The 20,784-nt window shown below is 33.6% G+C and overlaps 1 protein-coding gene across 5 annotated transcripts in view; it reads right to left on the bottom strand.

Annotated features, from left to right (window-relative positions):
• Nucleotides 1–20,784, bottom strand: part of EPHA5 (EPH receptor A5) — a 313,487-nt gene that overhangs the window by 21,417 nt on the left and 271,286 nt on the right. For all 5 annotated transcript variants that reach the window (XM_007193544.2, XM_057547286.1, XM_057547285.1 and 2 more), the window contains 3 exons: nt 8,025–8,086; nt 5,989–6,198; nt 3,139–3,288 (listed from right to left, as the gene is read on the bottom strand). In XM_007193544.2, the coding sequence (XP_007193606.1) occupies nt 3,139–3,288; nt 5,989–6,198; nt 8,025–8,086 (422 nt within the window). The remainder of the gene's footprint in view (nt 1–3,138; nt 3,289–5,988; nt 6,199–8,024; nt 8,087–20,784) is intronic.

Raw genomic sequence — 20,784 nt, 5'->3', positions numbered from 1 at the left:
AGATGATGGGATACATCATTCAAAACTGCCAAATCAGTACTTCTATTTTGCTTTCTGAGAATCTTTTTTCAAAAGAAATATTCAATGATCATGATTTTCAAATACAGTAGATCTGTCATGTTTCTTAGATACAAATTTTGATGGAAATTGAGGCATACCAAATTTAATGCCATATCTAGAAACTAAATGCCACTAATGCTAGTAAACTTGCTGAGAAAATGCAAAGCATGTATTGGACCTTCTATTAAAGGCAGACATTTTAGAAAGATCTTTAACTGTATAACATTTTTCTGTAAACCTCATTTAGATTCTTGGAAAACCCAGCCAATGCCAAAATATTAGTTTTTATTTTTATTATGCCCTAAAAATATTAGCACTTCCTTGTATTTTTCTAAATAGTTTGAAATAAAGTTATCTGCAAAAGTATCAAGGCTCTCAAATGGCTGAAATCAGGAAAAATATCTGTTGCCAATCCATCACACCTCTTTGTTTCTATGTCCTTTTCCATATATCTTTATATTGTCCATTCAAAATGAGCAGTGTGAGTGGACTGATCCTCTGATTATGGGATTGGACGATGGAATGTTGCAGGCTGGGTTTATTCTCACCCTTCAGCCATGGGGAAAATGAGCTCATATCTAGGCTAGCCTGCTGGTCTCTGAAAGAAGATGAGGGCCGTGTGGAGCAGAGCCAAGGTTTACCAGTATCGATCAGCCAATCCCCAGAAGCATGACCAAGCACAGTCCAGATCAGTAGAAACACTTACGAGCATTCACCTAGCATTATGTTCTACTTTGATCTATCATTTTATTTGTGACAGATAACAGCTATATCAGGCACAATTTCCAATAATGTGAATAATAATGCTACACATATTATATACATAGTTGGGAAAGACTAATAATTCCTAGTGATGGAATCAGAATTCAAAATATCTCAAGTGAGAAGGAGTTATAACACTAGGCAACTAAGGGGTAAATGTTTTCCTTGAGTGAAGGGAGCAGGCTTGCTGGCATTACAGAATAAAATACTTTCACAAAAACTAAAGGAAAAAATGGCATTGAAATGAGCCTTGAGAGAAGTCAGAAGCCAAACCATACATCTCAAGTTAGCATTCGGCATTTATCTGGAGAGTAGCAAGTAGCAAATAGGTCTGGTCTTTGTCTAGGCTAGATTAATGCATAGTAATCATTATATATTGAATTGAATATTTTATATTCAATTAGAAGGTTGATCTAGGCTCACTGGTTGGAAATGAAAGGGAGGATGTAAACATTGATTCAATTGGAAACAGTATAGTGGTTAGATATTAAAATTTTGGAGAACCAGGTTGAAATTTCTGGTATAACTTTTATTATTTTTGTGGCATTAAGAAAATCATTTAATCTCTTAAGTTTCAGTTTATTAACAGCCAGACAGAAATAATATCTCTCTAATGGGTTGTTAAATGTGTGACAAGAGTTCAATACTTTGGCCATAGTCCTACCCCTAAAATCATAAAGTTGAAGACAATAGATACTACGTTCTCTCAAATTTAGAGAAACATAGGTCAGCATCCCTTCACTAGGTCAATCGAACAGGGCAAAAGAAAACTAGTTGTAGCAATTTTAGATGACTAAAAGAAAGGGAGACTCACTGCCTTGCAGTATGCTTGTTGAGAGGAGAGAATCCATCAGCCTAATTTATTATTGCTATCCGAGAAGAATGCTGTGAAATATTTCTTGGGAAAGCCGCAGGGTGACCCTGCCTTCTCATCTGGGGAAATCTGAAGAAGGCAGGATGGCTGGGGCAGCCTGCAATAGTATCTAAAAGAGGGAAAACTGGTAGAACATCAAACAAGGATGTGCTTTCCTCAGGCGAAGCAGACATGTGTAAGGTACCATAAGAGGCTGTGAGGTGGGGAGCAGGCAGCAAGCGCGAGGAACTCTGTGACATCTCAGTTGGAGTACATCCTCCTCTTTAAGGACCTTGCAGAGAGGAAAGCAAGAATCTGACAATTCTTCCTTCCCAATCTTGCTACTTAGGGTCAGGTTGGCCCTGCAGTTGTGGAAAACACTTTGAAATGGATATAGGATTGACTCTGATTTAGATTGGACTTGGATTTTTATATCTGAAAGTGAGTCAATTACTGGCATGGTACTGTTGATTCACCAAAATGCAGCTGGAGAGCTAAAGCACCTGTCTAATAATCCCTGAAGGCATAGGAGCAAGAGATTTTGCAGAGCATGGATGAAAGAAATAATTGGAGAAAAAAAGAAATGTTTTAAATCAGCATGGTATTTAGTTAAGACTGTTCATTATACTGGTTTTTATATAAAGAAGTAATGAGCTATTAGTTGGTAAATCATTTACAACAGAGTATGGCATATAGTAAGGGCTCAATAAAAGATAGCTTTTATAATTATTTGAAGAAAAAATATCAAATTTCAATGCAATCCAAAATAGAAAGGGCTATATTGAATAGTAACGATGGAAAATTACAAAGGCAAAAACCAAAGAGCCATGTAGTCAGGCAGCATCCTGAACTTGAATAGAAGATTCTTTCATGGTTTCTTTAATTCCAGGATTCTATTATCCTAAGCCTGAATTATTTCTCCATGTGGGAAAAAAATCTGTTTTTTTTTTCCCAAATTAAATCGACAATATTACTCTTCCTACATTTTTTTTAATGTAAAGAAACAGATTATTTCTTTTTATCCTCCAAGAGCATCCACTATTAAATCAATATCATTCACCCTTTTGGTTTGGAGTTTTAGCTCCCTTTATCAAGTGCATGTCATAAAAACTTGTCTGTCAGCATTCATTCTTTGATGGCTCTTTCTTCATTTTTGAAAATGATACTGACATAAAATGAGTGACACAGCACTACAGTGCTGCTAGAACTGTCTGGAAAGCTTTTATATAACAGTAACTTGCTTTCCTTTGTACTAACTTATTTTGAGTTTCTGCATAAAGGATTTTATAACAACAAAACAGATCAGAGGTTAAGCAAAGAGTATTTCATTTTTTTAAGCAACTGTCATTTTCAGAAATATATATATATATGTATAGACACACACACACATATATATATAGTCTCCCGACTCAGAGAACTAACTGTTTCAATTCAAACTTTAGGGGGAGTAGTTCCATACTTACATCTTGGTTGGTCATCTCCCAGTAGGGTCTCTCTCCGTAAGACACAACCTCCCACATCACGATCCCATAGCTCCAGACATCACTGGCAGAGGTAAACTTTCGGAAAGCTATAGCTTCTGGGGCAGTCCATCTGATTGGAATTTTGCCTCCCTACAATTGAAAAAGAAGAAAAAAATTCCCACATACTTCAAATGTATCTAGGGATACTGCTTCCTCACTGAAAAGATCTAGAAAGAGATGTAGCATTTTTAAGTGAATCTGTTTGACAGCATACAGTCTCTTTTCACATATCTCAGCCCATAAGCACTTGTAGGCTGACTACTAATTGGCTGTCTGGACTCTTTCTAGTTTAAATTCTGTTTGACTACTGGAACACATACAGGACCCACATCTCAATTACAGTATCAGGATGGCAGCTCTAAGTGGGGAAAGCAGGCAGTCAGGCAAATCAATAAGGTATACTTTCATGACTTTCTAACAGAAAGTAAAGGACTCAAATTCCCAGGGTTCTTTTTTCCTTTAATATAGGGACTGTAAATAGAAAGTCTTGATTGCTGAATGTAACCATGAGAAGTTTAAAAGTTAATAAGACAAGCATGAAAATCAGATATATTAAAAACTTAGTTATACTTTCTCCTGACACCGTGCAATTTCTTTTAGACTTGATTTCTCTTATTTCCCATTGTCATATTTTTGTGTGTGTTTGGTCAAACTGTTTTGTTTTGTTTTGTTTTTAACCTAAAAGGTAAGTATCTAAATGAGATTCAACCAAATTAAAAATTATTAAAATTAGATTACGGGGGAAAACTTACAACATTATCAAGTTTGGGGTTTTTACATGATAAAAACAATGATTTGGTAAGTTTTCTCCTAGTTTACAAGATAATACTTTTATATCCCAACCCTTTCAGGGTAAACTTTTTTCTCCTCATTTTTAAAAGAAGAAAAATCAATGCAACCAAACATTTCATCTATAAGCAAATATATTTTAAAAGAGAGAAAGAGAGAAGTGTGTGTTTTGAGTATTTTCCTGTAAAAAGACTAATATATGCCTTCCTGTTTTGCAGGAAGAAAAAAAAATTAATTCACATACTAGAAAAAATGGGACTTAAACTTTCTTTATGAACCAAAGTTTCAGGATATATGAAGAAATAACAATTTCATGTAATGCTTAAAATTGTTCTGAGTTGATGTTAGTTTGAATTATTGAAACTAAGTTTGAATTATTTGCTCCTTATGGTAGCACCACATTGAGAAGACTTTCCTGAAACATAACTTTTGTTAATTAATTATTCATAGGCAAGATCACATCATTAGGCCTGGCTATGTGGCACTGGGATCATCTATAATTACTACAATTCTTCTTGAAATTGTAATTTGTCGATTACTTTTAACTTCAGCCTAGAAATTTTCTCCTGGTCCTCTGACCATCATATTGGACATCAATATTATCTGAAGTTCCCTTATTGGCTCATCTCTCAGTATATGGATTTTCCACGAAGTGCTGCCACACCCCATTTCCCAGGAGTAAGTCTTGAGGGTCTCAGGATCTCTGGCTCCTTTCCCCCTCCCTCTCCACCAGCACGACACATTCACACAGACCTTGACAAATTTATTTTATGCATTTAACTGAGACACCAACCAATCATGCTGGGAATGGATTTTTCTATAACCCCAATCTTGCTTAGGCCAAGTTTATTAAGTGTAACTCTAATCCCAGGAGAATTCCTAATTGAGGTTTCATTTAACTCAAATAATGACAATAATAATTAGGTCTAGAAGGAAAGGGATATTCCACCAATTAATTTATTGATTTATTAAGCTGACAATTTGAAGGCTTTGTTTGCTTAGATAAGTTACTCATGATCTTCAGCATAGTATAATCCTTAACTATCCATAAGTCACAATGCAACAATGAAAAAAAACAGCCTTATAATCTATAAATAGTTTATTGTTAGACTATGAGTAGAAGTAATTTTAAAACGTTGAATTAAATAAGAAAATGTGTAACATCTATCATAAGAATAAGAGATGACAAAAGTATTCTGCATTGAAACAAAAGTTAGCCACATTGTATAGTGAAAAAGATATAATGATAAATTCCTGTCTTCATAAGAAGTTTAAACATTGAGGATATCTTGATGCCCTTCAGAAGATTTAGAATTAAACAAATGTAGTTTATTAAAAGGGATTAAAACTCCAGAAGTGCAATACATAGACTGTCCAGAAAATTCTGTTGCATCAATTCCCACAGTTTTCCACAGAAAAAACTGTCAATTATACAACAGCAATTCAGGAAGCAATTACTTTGCTGGAAAAGGGTGTTGATTTATGCTAATTATGACAATGTGAATTAGTGACCAATTTTCCATAGATGTGGGCTTAACAGTTTACATAGTATAAAAGAAATTAGGCATTAAAATACCGCCAGTAATGTTAATATATGTATATATAATATATTTATTGCTTTTAATGCAGGAGATTCTCTCTTTAACTTTTTCTTTTATGTTTAATACTCTATATGATTTTTATGAGTTGTATCCACTCTGAACTCAAACTTTTTATTTTCAGTATCTGCAAGGAAAAAATGAACTACTAAGACTCATAAAGTGAATACTTGGCTTATCTGAATTTAATATTTGAATTTTCTGATACCTAACAAGGAGAGTTATCTGGATTTTTTTAATCCACCTTCCCCTTTTTCTCTCTCTTTCTTCCTATATTGGAAGAATTTCTTTCTTTTTTCTTTTCTTTCTTTCTTTCTTTTTCTTTTTTCTATTTCCTTTAAAATCTTTAAATATTAAATGTCTCTAGTCTAGTATTTCAGAAATTCATTCTGTTAGCTCTTACCCTAGTGGTGTAGGCTGCCTCAGGATCATCTTCCAGTATCCTGGAAAGCCCAAAGTCAGACACTTTGCACACAAGGTTACTATTGATTAAGATGTTTCTGGCAGCAAGGTCTCTATGCACATAGCCCATGTCAGAAAGGTACTTCATTCCTGCAGCAATGCCTCTCAGCATACCAACCAGCTGGATCACAGTGAACTGCCCGTCATTTTTCTGTAAGGATTATACAGAAATATTAGTCCTACAACCCCAATCACTAAGGGAAAATATGAAAGGATCTTCCTTCAATCCCCAAATTAATATATACTACTACCAAATTCATATGTAATTTCTATCTGAAGGAGAATGGAAAAAGTTAAGCAATAGATAGTTAACTTGATAATGCGTAACAGTCCTCTGCTTGGTCAAAGCAGATAAAGGCTTTGAGAGCCCTTGATAAAATCTCACTTATCGTTGCTCTTTTCTACATTGTAATCCTTTATTCTCAGTCATCAGAGGAGTGTTTTCATCACTTCAACCTAGTGCCTGCCTTGGGTTAACACTGCACATTTTTGAAGTGATTTAAAAGAAGCTGGCTGGATAGGCGTATTGGGGTAAGGAAGAAGTGGCCAGAGGAAGTAAGGGAGAATCTGCAGTAGCAGATGGGGGAGGGAGGGACTGAACAATGACCAGGAGAATGTTAGCATTTCTTGGAAGCTTGCTGTCTTTGTCAAGGGCACTGGACTTGGTGCAGACACACAGAACAAGGCTCAACTGATGCTTATTTTGAAATAAAGGAATGATGTGACCTTAAGAGACTGAAGAACTTAAATATATGTATAAGAAATTTGGCAGCAGAGTCTGGTAGAGGCTGGAGATTGAAAGGGAAGTTTGCCTTGTCAGTGGACCCCTGTCATATTCAATGCACAGGCCCTTCTTATAATTGTCATTAATGCCACTGTCCCATTACTTTTAATCAATAGCAATAGTTGCTATATTGAAAGTGAAAAGCTGCCAGACTACAGGTTTAATCAGGCCTGCAAACATGTTACATTGTCTAGCACATGCTATTTATTAATAAAATGAATTGCCAACGTTTAAAATTTGAAGACTTGCGTATTTAAAAATACAATCTTTTCCTAAAATCCAGAAGATCTGACAACATTGGCTACTGTCTGTTATCACATAATGACTCTGCTGGTATAAGTAGTGACTGGCCCTCAGATGAGTTATGAGTCTATTTGACTCTTTCATTAATATAGATGATTTTCATGGACTTTTTAGACATTTTCCTTATTCTGCCTGATATTATATACTTTGAGAGAGTTAAGTACTTTTTTTTTTTAATTTTTATTGAAGTATAGTTGATTTACAATGTTGTGTTAGTTTCTGCTGTATGGAAAAGTGAATCAGTTACACATATACATATGTTGACTTTTTTTTAGATTCTTTTCCCATATAGGCCATTACAGAGTATTGAGTAGAGTTCCCTGTGCTATACAGTAGGTCCTTATTAGTTATCTATTTTATACATAGTAGTGTAGTGTGTATATGTCAATCACAATCTCCCAACTTATCCCCCCTCCCCCCATTTCCTCCCCTGGTAACCATAAGTTTGTTTTCTACATCTGTGACTCTATTTCTGTTTTGTGAATAAGTTCAATTGTACCATTTTTTTAGATTCCACATATAAGCGATATCATATGATATTTGTCTTTCTCTGTCTGACTTACTTCAGAGAGAGTTAAGTACCTATAAAAGCTTCTCTTTTTCTCCTTTCCTTACTTCCTTTCCTCCTTCCTTCCTTCTCTCTTTTATTTTTTTTGGGGGGGGCACATTAACATACACTTAAATAAAACTGTAGAGACACATAATTTGGATTTGTATACATTTTCTGAAGTGGATAATTTTCAAACCAAAGTTAATTTTTGTAGTATAATTATCCTGACTCCAGATATTTCTATTTAAAATTTAGCTTTAAAGTGGCTGGATTTCAACTTCAACATCATGGTCAATATATGAATAACACTTTGAATAGTTACATTTGTCTCATATCTTACCTTTAAAAATGTATCTAAAGAGCCATTTTCCATATACTCTGTCACTATCATCACTGGTTTACCTGAAAAGAACACAGTGGTATAAACTGTTGCTTTTAGATTTTGTACTCTTATCTAGGAAAAGTTTACCTGAAAGTTTTTTATTGTTGTCCAAATTATATACATCTGTTAAAAAAAATAGTCCTCTTTGAGTAGCAAGTAAATTCATGACATGATGATATCTTAGTATATACTAAATTGGGTCAGTGAGAAGAAAGTATCACAAGAATGATAAAGATTCAAAAACCCATAATTTTCAATACCAAAATCAATTTATGTAGAAAATGAGTTTAAGGATGAATTTTATTTTAATAGAGGTAATGACATAAAGTGCCAAATAATAATATCCAGCAAAGCACTGCAAACATATTCATCTTCCTCACAGTTCTAAATAAAAACTCTTGTCTAGTCTAACTACCCTGTTTATGATCCCTGGAATATATGTCATATTTTCCAAACTTTATTTCTTTGTTCTTATAATTCCTTTACTTATGGCTACCGCCCTTTTCCTTCTCTGCCACATACTTACGATCTTCATCAACCCCAATGTTTTCATTCTTCAAAACCCTGTTCTGATTCCTCTTGCTGTCTGGAAACTTCTCTTGCAATCATCATTCTGGTGGATGAGGTCCTCCTCTTTTCATGTCTGATATAAAACTGTAGCTAGACAGACTCTGGAGCTACACTGCTTGGCTTTGTATCCCAGATCAATCACTTACTATCAAGTGATCTTGGGCAAATCAACTCTTATCTCTGTATCTCATTTTTCTCATCTGTAAAACGGAGATATGAATGGCACCTGACTCATAGAGTTACTGTGAGTATCCACCAAGTCCTATTGTTACCCAGGTCACTTAAAATAGTGCCTGTCACTTAGAATTTGTTATGTATTATTATTTTATAAACTTTATCAACTTTGTATCTGTGGGGTTTCATTGCTAGATGTAAGTCGACTAAGAGAATAGATCATATTTTATCCCTCACAAAATTATAGCATTTAGTGTGTAATATGTCTGTGATACAAGATGAAAAATATAAGATCAAAAATCTTTGCTATACGAAAAAATATCTAAAACATGGTTGTTAGTTTTATCACTCCACGCTAACCTCACTATATTTTAAAACATGCCCCTTTACTCTTTGATAAAAGTATACTACATACAATTTTAGTGTTAATTTAAACTATTTTTAGGTAAGTAAAAAAAGACCTTATGATAGTAAAATTCTATCTTGTATATCTATTAATTAACTTTTTATATTATAAAGGGAAACAGGGTCTATTCAATTATGAAATGCACTGTAATTAACTTAATGGCATTCTCCAGAAGGGTGTCTGTATTTTACTTGAGAAGTGATTCATTCAGGTCATAGAGTTAGAACTTTTATATTTATTCATACAACATTAGTCTGAAATGTAAACAGACATATAGAAAGTTGACAATTGCATGAAAAAGCAATAACTAGAAAGAAAAAGGAGTTTTCATTCCAAAATCACTTAAAACTCACTATTTAGTATAATAAGGTAGGTCAGTCTAATTTCTCACTCAGACAATTTTCTTCTTTTAAAATACTTTAGAAGCATTATTCTTTGAATGAAATGTGACAAGTAATGCTAAAAAGACAGATGCATTTCTCCTCCTCTTTAAAGTTTGTAAAAGTTATTTAAAAAGTTTGTCTAAAAAAATTCATTTGTCATATATTTGTACTATGCCTATGTTAGGTAAAACATCCCATGTGTAGAGAATATACATTGGAGATGTCATTTGATTTGACTTTGGAAGATTGAAAGGGTCACTGGTGTAATAAAAGGTGACAGATATTCCAGGAAGAAGAGGCAGCATGGGCCAAGGTATCTTGATGAAAGAGTTCATCAAGTTCAAACATGGCTAGAGGGCTGAATTTTGCTTTGTAATTCAGGAAGTGACAGGAGATGAGTTGGGGAATGTTGATTTTTAAAACTGACTGGAAATACAATACCTTAGTTAGAAAAAAAAGAATGACTCGTTGTATTTGTAAATGGCCAAGACAACATAACAGAAAAAAATATTATAACTGCTTTTTCTCCTTAGTATGGCTGTAATCTAAGTTCATGAATTGAGATATGCTTCCAATTTAACTTCATTTTAATGATGCCACACCCGTTTTAATGGTCCTCAGACAAACTCTAAATAGACAAAATTCTGCTTTGGGCCCTTTTGGTCCCATTCTTACATTCTAGAGCCTATTTCCGGCTTTTATTAATGTTGAAGCCCCTTTTCCTTCAAAAGTCCAGAATTAATATGCTTCCCCAAGGGCGACAGCCAAAATATTTGATAACTGCTTTGGCACAGGGACCTACATGTCTGAAGTTCAACCAGCCATAATGCTGGAATATTAGAATGTCCTGGTGTACCAGACATCACCTCTTCATCTGCCTGATTTCAGGAATTCAGAAGTACCCAGAGATGAAGCTGAGTAGGCATATAAAAGGGACATGTGGGTAACCCTGGCTTCAGCTTTTTATCAAACAGCATGGGAGTATTTCAATAAATTTATAGCTAATAGAGCCAAAAAAGTATCTATTTGCTGAACACCAGCCCTGATCAAATTAGGAAAAGGGCTACATTTTCTAGAATCAGCCTGTGTTTCTAGGAATATGTCCTGTGTAGATCGGACTCTCACTTACAGAAATCTGTTGAGGGAGCTGTCATAGTTTAATTGGAATTGGAAGAACTGAATTCCAGCAGATATCCAGAGAATATAGTCTTAGCTTTCCCTCATTGGTACCTCTCAGCTCCTACCACATGAGCAGATGCCTTGTCCATCAAAGTGAAGGCCTAATCAATGTCTACAATTATCTACTCTACCCCAAGCCTTTTATGATTACAGCACTTCTCCTATATTACTACTTCAAAACCTTCAGTTTCCTTCTATGCTCTTTTTCTAGAGAATAGAAAACTTTTTCTCAGTTTCTTTCTCTTCTGTCTATCCTCTAATTTTTTAGATCCTCTTCTTACAGCTATGGGTTAGTGGTAAATATTTACTACTGCTCACCCAAGGCCTTCTGAGCAGGAGTTGGATAAAATCCCTATGTAAAAATACCTCTTTCTTGGGTAAATTTGTTCCTTAAATTCAACCCAGATTCACTGAGCTTAGACGAAAGAATTCATAGTCTAAAGAGAATGACTGATCAGAAACCTTACTGATATTGAATAATAATAACCTTACTGATATTGAATATATATAATAATATATATTTGGAAAGAAAAAGTAATTGCTTTTTAGGGAGATGGGCACCTGGTATTCCTCCTATAAGATTTTTTTTTTTAGCATTCATCACTTAGTTTTAAAAGTCAGATTCATTATTTATGACAGTGTAGGTTTTGAAAAATATGATAGGGACCTAAAACACCTCTTGTATTTCAGAAAATGGGGGAAAAGCAATTAAAATGCATGTTTGCAAACAAGCATGATCTTCTTTTGTTGACAAGAATAAGACAATTCAGGACTCATTTGATTATTTCTCATGCTTGAGCCATTTTAATGATAATTATATTTAGTTTGGCATATGTTTTGTCTCAGTTCCTGCTAGCCTGCAAAAATGACATAGCATTAATTAATGTGGCTTTACTCTAACCATTGTAAATTCAATAAAGTGGTATAAAACATTTTCCATTATCCAGCTTGAAGTACAGACAAAGAGTAAATCTGCCAATAATTTTGAAAGCATATTATCAAAAATCAATATAAAAAGAGCTCATAAAGCATGTCAAAACATGATTTTAATCACAGAGTAGAGTTTTTACATTACTTCATAATATTTACTGAGGACCCAGTTCAGGCAGAGTCTAAGTAGTAATATAAACACATTATTTGTGGAATTCACCAACCTCATATTTCATCATTTGGTATTGATAATCATAAAAGAACTACAGTTTATTGATATACTGAGTGCCCACCTATAAGGCATGATGTTATTTTTAATTGTCATCAAAATTCTATAACAGTGATATTACAAAAGACTCTTTGCAGAGAAAGAAAAGTGAGGCTTAAAAAGATTCAATATATTACCTGAGTTGATTAGTGCAAGTCGTATAAGAGACAAAGTTGGGAATCAAATTCATGTCCACCTGACTATAAAAGTTGTTTTCCTTCCTTCCATACTATGATGCCTATAATTTCCAAATATTTATTTTAAATTTTAAATTTAACTTTAAAATTTCACAAATATTTAGTCTTTTGTGATAATATAGGTTTGATAATCATGACTATGCCATACCAAACTGTTCATGCATTAATGGCAGATCTGGTAGGAATTCAGTTGCTTTCAATAAATAATATATTCTTACGTATGATCATTACTTATATATGCTCCAAGCGTTCTGAAGTGTTCGATAGTGAAGTGGATAGGTCTTGGACTCCAATTATATGAAGTATCTAAAGTAGTCAAACCCATAGAAACAGAAAGTAGAATGGTGGCTGCCAGTGGCTGGGGGAGGGGGAAAGAAGGAATTACTGTTCAATAGGTATAAAGTTTTCGTTATGCAAGACAAAAAGTTTCTAGAGATCAGCCGTACAACATTGTGCTTACAATTAAAAAACTGTACTGTGTAATCTACACCTAAAAATTTAATAGGGTAGATATCATGATATGTGGGTTTTTCTTACCACAGTAAAACAAAACTGCATTTGCTTCCTTAGTAAGTGATTTTTTTGGTGCTAATGTTCAACAAAATCCAAGAGAGAAGAGAACACGCCACTTCTGGTAAAGCAGTCTTTTTTCACAAGCTATCTCAAAGTTAGGTGAGACAAACTTTGGGGAGTGTTGATTTAGTCCTTACTTTTCAGAGCATGGCCCTTGACAAGTGGCATAGCTATCACCTGAGAGCTTGTTAGAAATGCAAAATCTCAGTGCCCAATCCAATCTATTAAAACAGATTCTGCATTTTAGCAATATCCTCAGAGGCACGTTGTATTTTGAGAAACACTGAACTAGGCCACATCACAAGAGTTGCAACTAAATCTGGGCTTATTATTTCATTTGCATTGGTACTACCTGCTTTACTGAAACCACGAGGGCATCAAAAAACACGTGGTACCACTTAAGGGTATAAGGGAGCATTTGATTTAGAAACATCATAATTCACTGGAAAACAACTGTCACTTGTTTCTCTTACAAACATTTTACAAGATTTGTAAATAATTAAAAGTAAGCCTGTGCTTATACTTATATCTATAGTTTTATTTCACTATGCCATTCTATTTGGGTTGTATTCCATTTAGTACATTAACACTTGTAGGTGTCTGAAATTACTTTTATTTTTACTTCAAGGGAAGCTTGGAATAAGAAATATCATGATTCAATTATTAATGGTTAATGGTCAACCAGAAAATGGGACCTTGTGCTTGTAGTAGGAATAGATAATGCTTATCAAGCGGGGGAGTGTGAAGGGAGGACGAAGTATGGGGCAATCAGAACTTAGAAAGGTACTCAGATATTTTAATTCCATTATGACCCTTATTTATTGGTTAACACTTTAGGGAAAACCACTTTTAAAATTATGTAATTTTAATTTTAGGAAAGACTATAAAATCAAAAGCCTCTATACCTTACCTGAGACGGAAACACCAAATGTTTCTATTAAATAGAAATTCCAAATTTTCCATAATATCCTCTTTTATTTCAGATTGTTTATATTGATATAAACTTTCTCATTAGCCGCTCATTTCTCAAATTAAAAATAAATTAGAATTGCTCTGACATTAGCAAAGGTGGATAATTACTTGTGGAGTCAGAAATGATCGACTTTGCAGAGGAGCTAAGGAATCTAAGAATTAACAATGTGACAGCTTTGTTTAATTAGTAATGAAAATGACTTTAAAAACACAAGGTTTAATTTACTGATAATCAATCTTCGAGCCAGTAAATCTCTGTGTCTATAGATATATATCTTTCAGGTGAGTAGACTTTAGATTTTATCAGAAAAAGCCCTTGTAAATATCTAATAAATATCTTATGTTTATTTATTATACCTCTCTCTATGCCCTAATAATGAAAAACAAGTATCAAATTAATGAGCTGGCTTCCATTTCTACTGCAGTGTTAAATTTGTTTATTTCCATCATGGTTTATCACTGATAATGGCTTATAGAATTGTTTCCTTTTGTGAAAGGGAAGTTATAAAATTCAAGCATATTCATACTGCAAACATTTTCATTTATACTTCTCAGAATCCAATCTTATACACAACATCTGCAGTTGGGTGCTTAAAAGCCTCTCAAAAGTAACGTGTCCAAAACGGAGCTACTGATTACCAACCACAGTCTTGCTCCTCCTGGAATTTTCCCCATAACTGACAATTCCTTTCTTCAAGGTACTCAGGACCAATAATTTATAATTATCATTGACTCTTCTTTTTCTCACATTCCACATCTAATCCACAAGAAGACTTACTGTGATTGCCTTCAAAATATCTATAGAATTCAACTACTACTCGCCATCTTGTTAGATTACTACCCTGATCTAACCCATAATGAGGTGTGAATAATGACAGTAGTCTCCTCACTGTCTCCCCACTTCAACACTGGCTTCTACCATCTTTATTCAACACAGCATCCTGACTGATCCTGTTAATGCAGAAATAAGATTCTATCACATCTTGGCTCCAAGGCTCAGATTAAGAGGCAGTCTTTGCAGGGACCAAAGTGTTCACATACCGTCTATTCTCCTATTAAGTCTTCAAGTTAAGCTCTTACCAGACTCCTCTCATTCATTCCATTGAAGCGACACTGGCCTTGTTTTTTTTGAACATTCTATGCAAGTTCCATTCGAGTCTTGTGGGTTCTTCTTTCTACAACACACTGCCTGCCCCCAGATATCTGTAAGGCTCACACCTTCACTTATTCAAGCCTTATTAGAGAGGCCTTTCTCTAAATAAAATAGAAACCACCAACCCTCAATAGAAACAATCCATAATCTCCTAACTTAGCTTTACTTTTTTCATTTAATATATTATAAATGTATTTGTTCAATTAGTTTGTCTCCCCTACCCAAAGGTAAGCTCCATAAAGGCAGGAAATCAGTCTGTTTAATCTCTGCTGTATCCCACTGATTAATAGGAATAGACATGTATTAGGTGATCAATTAATACCTTTTGAATAAATAAATGTTTCTTGTCAAGTGTATACCAAATAATAAAAATGAAGTTAGTAATGTACACTGTAAGAGCTTGGGTTTTGGAGTCATGCAGAACTGCTTTTAAATCTGGTATTATCCTATGCTAGTTTTATGATATTGGATAAGGTATTTAACCTCCTTAAGGTTAATTTTTCCCATCTGTAAAATGAGAACAAATACTAGTGTCTACAGGATAGCATTATTGTGCAGATTAAAGGAGATAATATGTAAAGAACATTAACTTAGCACATACTTAAAGTAACGTTAATTATTAGTAGTAGTTATAACTGTTATATTTATATGCAAGATCCTGTGAAAAAATCCTCGTGCAATTTTCTTCATATGAATTTTAATTATTTTTCCTAAAACACCATGGTTTTATAGAACAAACTTGTTTAAATTAAAATATAAATTGTATATCACTCTAACTCATTTTAACTGTTTAGATGACTGTAATTTAGTCATTGATTCATTTACTATCATTCATGTCTTTTTAAAAAGTTTTGAAATTCCCTAATGTCTGACCCTGTGACAGATACTAGGGGTGCTGTAAACATATATCAATTTCAAGAAGTTCATCGTGTAGTAAGGACAGAACATGTAGAGAGATAACTATGATACAATGGACAATATGACAAAGTGCAGAGAAATGCAGCTAGAATTTGTAAGACTGTCTCTGGCTGAGAATTCATTCATTCAACAAATACATGAAATTCTACACGTGCTGAGCACAGATCTAGGAACACACAGGTGAGCAAAATAAAACAAATGTAGAACTGGGATGCTTTCCTTTACTCAGCTATTCAACATTACTGAGTGGCCTACTCTATGCCAGGCAGACACTGAGGATGGAAGGAAAAATGAAGAGAAATGACACTGATCTCATGGAGAAGGTCATATTTGAATTAAACTTGAAGGTCAAGTAGAACTGAGGAAAGTGGAGAGGACATGCTAGGGCGGAATGAAGTATCTCCAAGGGCAGAACAAGAACTAGGTAGAGTTTTCTGGAAAGGAAATAGTGTAATATGGAGATATGGCCAAATTATATCAAGTTCAGTATCAAAGTATATGTATTTTGCTTGATTTGTTTGCTCCTGGTGATGAAGCAAGAGAGGAAATTGATTTAGTAAAATGTATGGAATGGACTAATGTCCATTGGAAAATACCAAAATGGAAAGACTAGTTTGAAGATTGTTGGAATAGCCCTGGGTAATATATCATAAGGGCCTGTAAAATAAAATGGACTTTTACAGGATAGAATGAAATACTATATTTGAAAGATAATTACAAATTTATATAAGTCAGAATTATCTGACAATTTAAATCATCAATTGCCATTGAATGTGTTATTTCCTCAGACATGGAAAGAAAAACAGGGAGACATTTCTTTAATTTTTCTCTAATATTTTGTTTAAATTTATTAATTTTACAGGAGAACTAAGTTTATTTGTATATGATCCTAGATTAAGTAATATAAGTATGAATATTTAAATAGAAATATACATATTTCAATAGAAATATTACATAACTATAAATATTTCAATATAAATATTTATATTTATATAACTACATTGTATAAACTATATTATATAATTATATTATATAAATATTTATATAACTATAAATATTTCAATAGAAATATTCCTTTGGTCAATTTTGATAATATTTCCATGGGTGGAAAAAATAAATCTTAAAGAACTAAGGCTGCTGCAATGGAAAAATTATAATTTTCCACTTCTAAATTTTATTCCTGAATCTATTTGAATAGTAAAAGCTGGCTCTATGTATGTTACATTAAAGCATCATGCATTGCGAATGAGTCAATTAAGCCAGGACCTGTGGGTTTCTTACGTCATTTGTCATAAGTCTCTCTAGAATATATCTTTATTTATGATGTCTCCTGTTTAACAACAAATCACAGAAGGAATTTGAATGAGGCCCCATATTTCTGGCACGTAAGGCAGTGATAGAGGAAAGAGGAAGGTTCATGATGACACCACCCAGAGGAGTGCTACTTCAGACTCCCCACCTCAGCTTCAATCAAAACAATCACGAGATTTAGTTGCACTTATGTCTCATTATCTGTGTGCTGCAGGTTGAGAATAACTGCTGAATAAATTAGCATCAGATCAGAGAGCATGAAATTAAGGACACAAATAAAGTGAGTTGCAACATGGTAAATTAAAAACAAGTTGAAGACTTCCTAAGTTGAACATCAAGAGCTACATTTATTAAGGGGAAATACAGCTTCAATTCAAATAGAAAAAAAAAAATAAGACGAAGAAGTATTTTAAATATTTACATTTTGCTTTACCTGTATGTGTAAATTCACCGCAACAACATCAAACAGAATATTTGATTAGAAGATTGGAAATTTAAAGTCTGTATTTTCAACCACAGCCCTGGTTTTTAGACTAGACTTTACAGAATTTAAATGTGATCATTTGCTGATAATGGCATTTGCTTCTTAAGATAATGGTCTCAAGTGCATATAAAATGGTATATGACAAATTTAGTTGTTTTACTATGAGAGTTTAGTTGTCTTATATTGCTCAGTCAGGACTCATTCACATAAAACAAATTCTGTAATAAATTAGAGATCTATAAAAGTAGGTGACTATTGGCTCTAATAATTTTGGGATCTTGTCTCCTAATATCTGATGATATTTGATGAATTCACCTAAACAGATTAAAATAAATACTACTATAACTACCTGCAATTTTGTTCACATACACACAAATATATCTTAATTTAATCTGCATAACATTTTTATAAGGTAGGTACGATTTTTTTCTTTTTCTGTGACATTGAGGCTCAGAGTGCTTAACTAAAGTGACCATAGATTGGTTTTAGGTTTAAGTGTAATGGGTTTACATAAATATTTAGGACATCATCTGTTTCTTCAAGGAGCAGACTTTTTTAGCTAGGGAGCTAAAATATATATGCAGAGGAGACAAAATTAAATGAAAAATTTGAATAAGAGTTTTGGACAAAGGAAGGAACATTGCTGACAGTTGCAAAAATCCTTATATAGGTACAGTGTTTGAAAGAAGGAGCCATTATTTCAGGGTTAAGTGATGAGGAATTATTTCATGGAGGTGATAGAATTTGAATAAGATTTTGAAGGAATTGGAAAGGTAGTTAAGTTTCAGAGAAAGAGGCAATGTAAGCAGGGCAACATATCGAATAAAATGGATTAGGAATGAAATGGATATGGAGGAGTTCAGAGCACAGGAAGAGAAATAAATGGAAAAGTAATAACCATGTGTTTATTAATTACCTACTCTGTGTCATGCCCATTTAACCTTTACCTGTATTAATTCATGTCACCTTCACAACATCACTGAGGCATTCTTACCCCATGTCATTAGTGAGGAAACTAAGGTTCTGAATGTATAACCAACTTAGGCAAAGTCACATAGTAGTTTATGGCAGAAGCAAAATGAAAATTGGTGGCTAGAGCCATAGCCCGTGTTCTTGACCATTATGCAGTACTGTTTTCCATGATCATAATAGCGATCTGGCACTCTTCTACACATTACAACTTAACTCATTACAGGATGGATTGGCTGTCTACATATAGGCATTAGTTTTACATATACCCTGGGTAAGAGGAAGTCATGGTCCTAGTTTATTTGAGGAAGTGAAACTTAGCAGTCATATTATGGATGAAAAGAAGACATGAAATATATCAAATATTTTGCATCCTATTATTACTGTTACTTCATTAAGAAGTATGTTTTACATTAGATAATACCTTTCCTGCATAGGAAATAATTTTACTCAATCACTGTTATAATTCTTGTTCCCATAGTATCTAGCCCAGCACATGCTATCACTAATATCCTTTCAAAGTCCTTCCCCTCAGATAGCGTATAGTCCCATTCAAATTCTGATTTCATTTTATTGTACCTGTGACGATCTCCCTCACATCATATTCTTACTTAAAATATTCCTCCCCATTCATCATAGGGCGTGATTTTGTAAAATATTTTAATTTATTTTATTCCTTCAAAAAAATATATATTTTCTTTGTTTCTCACCTGCGTGGTGTCCCTGCCTCTTACCTATTTTTAGGCATGTACTCAACTGGGGGAAAGAAACACATCTAAGTTTTGTTTTTTTTTTAATAGATCTTTATTGGAGTATAATTGCTTCACAGTACTGTGTTGGTTTCTGTTGTACAACAAAGTGAATCAGCCATATATATACATATGGGCAGAGGACCTAAATAGACATTTCACCAAAGAAGACATACAGATGGCTAAGAGGTACATGAAAAGTAACACATCCAAGTTTGAAGAAACCCACATGGCTGCAGGTAATTTTATTCCTATGTTGCATTCCCCTACGGGCATTCTTACTGGAGATGTGTATCTCTTTGAGACACGGAGAAAAACAATCTCCCAGCAATACAGGCTGATTCAAAAGTTCTGCCAACCATCAACATGATAATTTTAGCTAAGGTATTTTTCTTCTGTGTTCTCATCTGTGACCTACTGTGAATGAATCATGATTTGGGAATTAACTGGTTATAAACCAGTAAATTTTTTTGTTGTTGTTTCTTTTGTTCCTCTTTATTTCGAAAACGTTTTTATTGTTGTTGTTGTTTTTGTTTTGTTTTCCATATTTAAAAGCTAAATGGCATAAATGGATATCCAATCAATTGAAATTACTTCATAGGTTGAGAACATTTATTGAACATACTTTGCTGCTATGCACATTTGGCATATGTAACTTAAAACTTGATTAACAGCAAATGGAAGTTGAACCAGTGCTTGAAAAAAGTCTAAAGCATGTTCCTTGCCAAATATTTCAGACGATTTTACAAAGTGGTATGAAGTGTATGAAGTATAAAGGAAGGAAAGAGGATACATAGGAATGGCGAAGAAAAAATGGATTAAAAGAAAATAAAGGCCTCAGTTATGTGTCACATAAATACTTTATTGAGTGACTGAAGAATTATTTGAAATCCTTATATTGGGAAGCTCAACACATAACTACATTTACAAGACACTAACAAGAATCTGAGAGATGTGAATTCCAGATATATCTGAGTAAAAACAGGATTTGCTTTAACAAAATAATTAGTCTCAAGGAACTTTCCCAGTCTTCTGAGGCAATTGCTTTCCTTAGAACTATTAAAATATCTCAATGAAAAAAATCAATAAAAGAAATACATCTGGCTATAAAAAAAAACCACTTAAAAGGTGGCGGGCATCTATGGTTACAGTAATCCTATTAAATGTTAAACTTCAATGCCTCAATCAAAACTTTGAAGTTAATATTTCATTAGGATAAAAAGTGAAAGAGCCAAGAGGAAAAAAAATTGATACTTTTACTGCTCCTTTTATCTGGATACATTTTCTCTGGTGCTGAATTCATAGTAAGTGAATTAACACAAATATTTCAAATAATAAATAGAAATTCGGGTTCACTGAAGATCAGCTTTGACAAGAATCTACTAAAATCTAGGACAAATACTGTTAATATTAGGGAAATTGTTAATCACATTATTATGACCAGTTTTCTCTCTATCCTGAAATTAATAATAATCTAATAGA

Source organism: Balaenoptera acutorostrata, chromosome 5, assembly GCF_949987535.1.
Source record: "Balaenoptera acutorostrata chromosome 5, mBalAcu1.1, whole genome shotgun sequence".
In the NCBI taxonomy this organism is placed as follows: Eukaryota; Metazoa; Chordata; class Mammalia; order Artiodactyla; family Balaenopteridae; genus Balaenoptera; species Balaenoptera acutorostrata.
The sequence above is the reverse complement of the archived record's forward strand: the minus strand, read 5'-3'. Positions and strand labels throughout refer to the sequence as shown.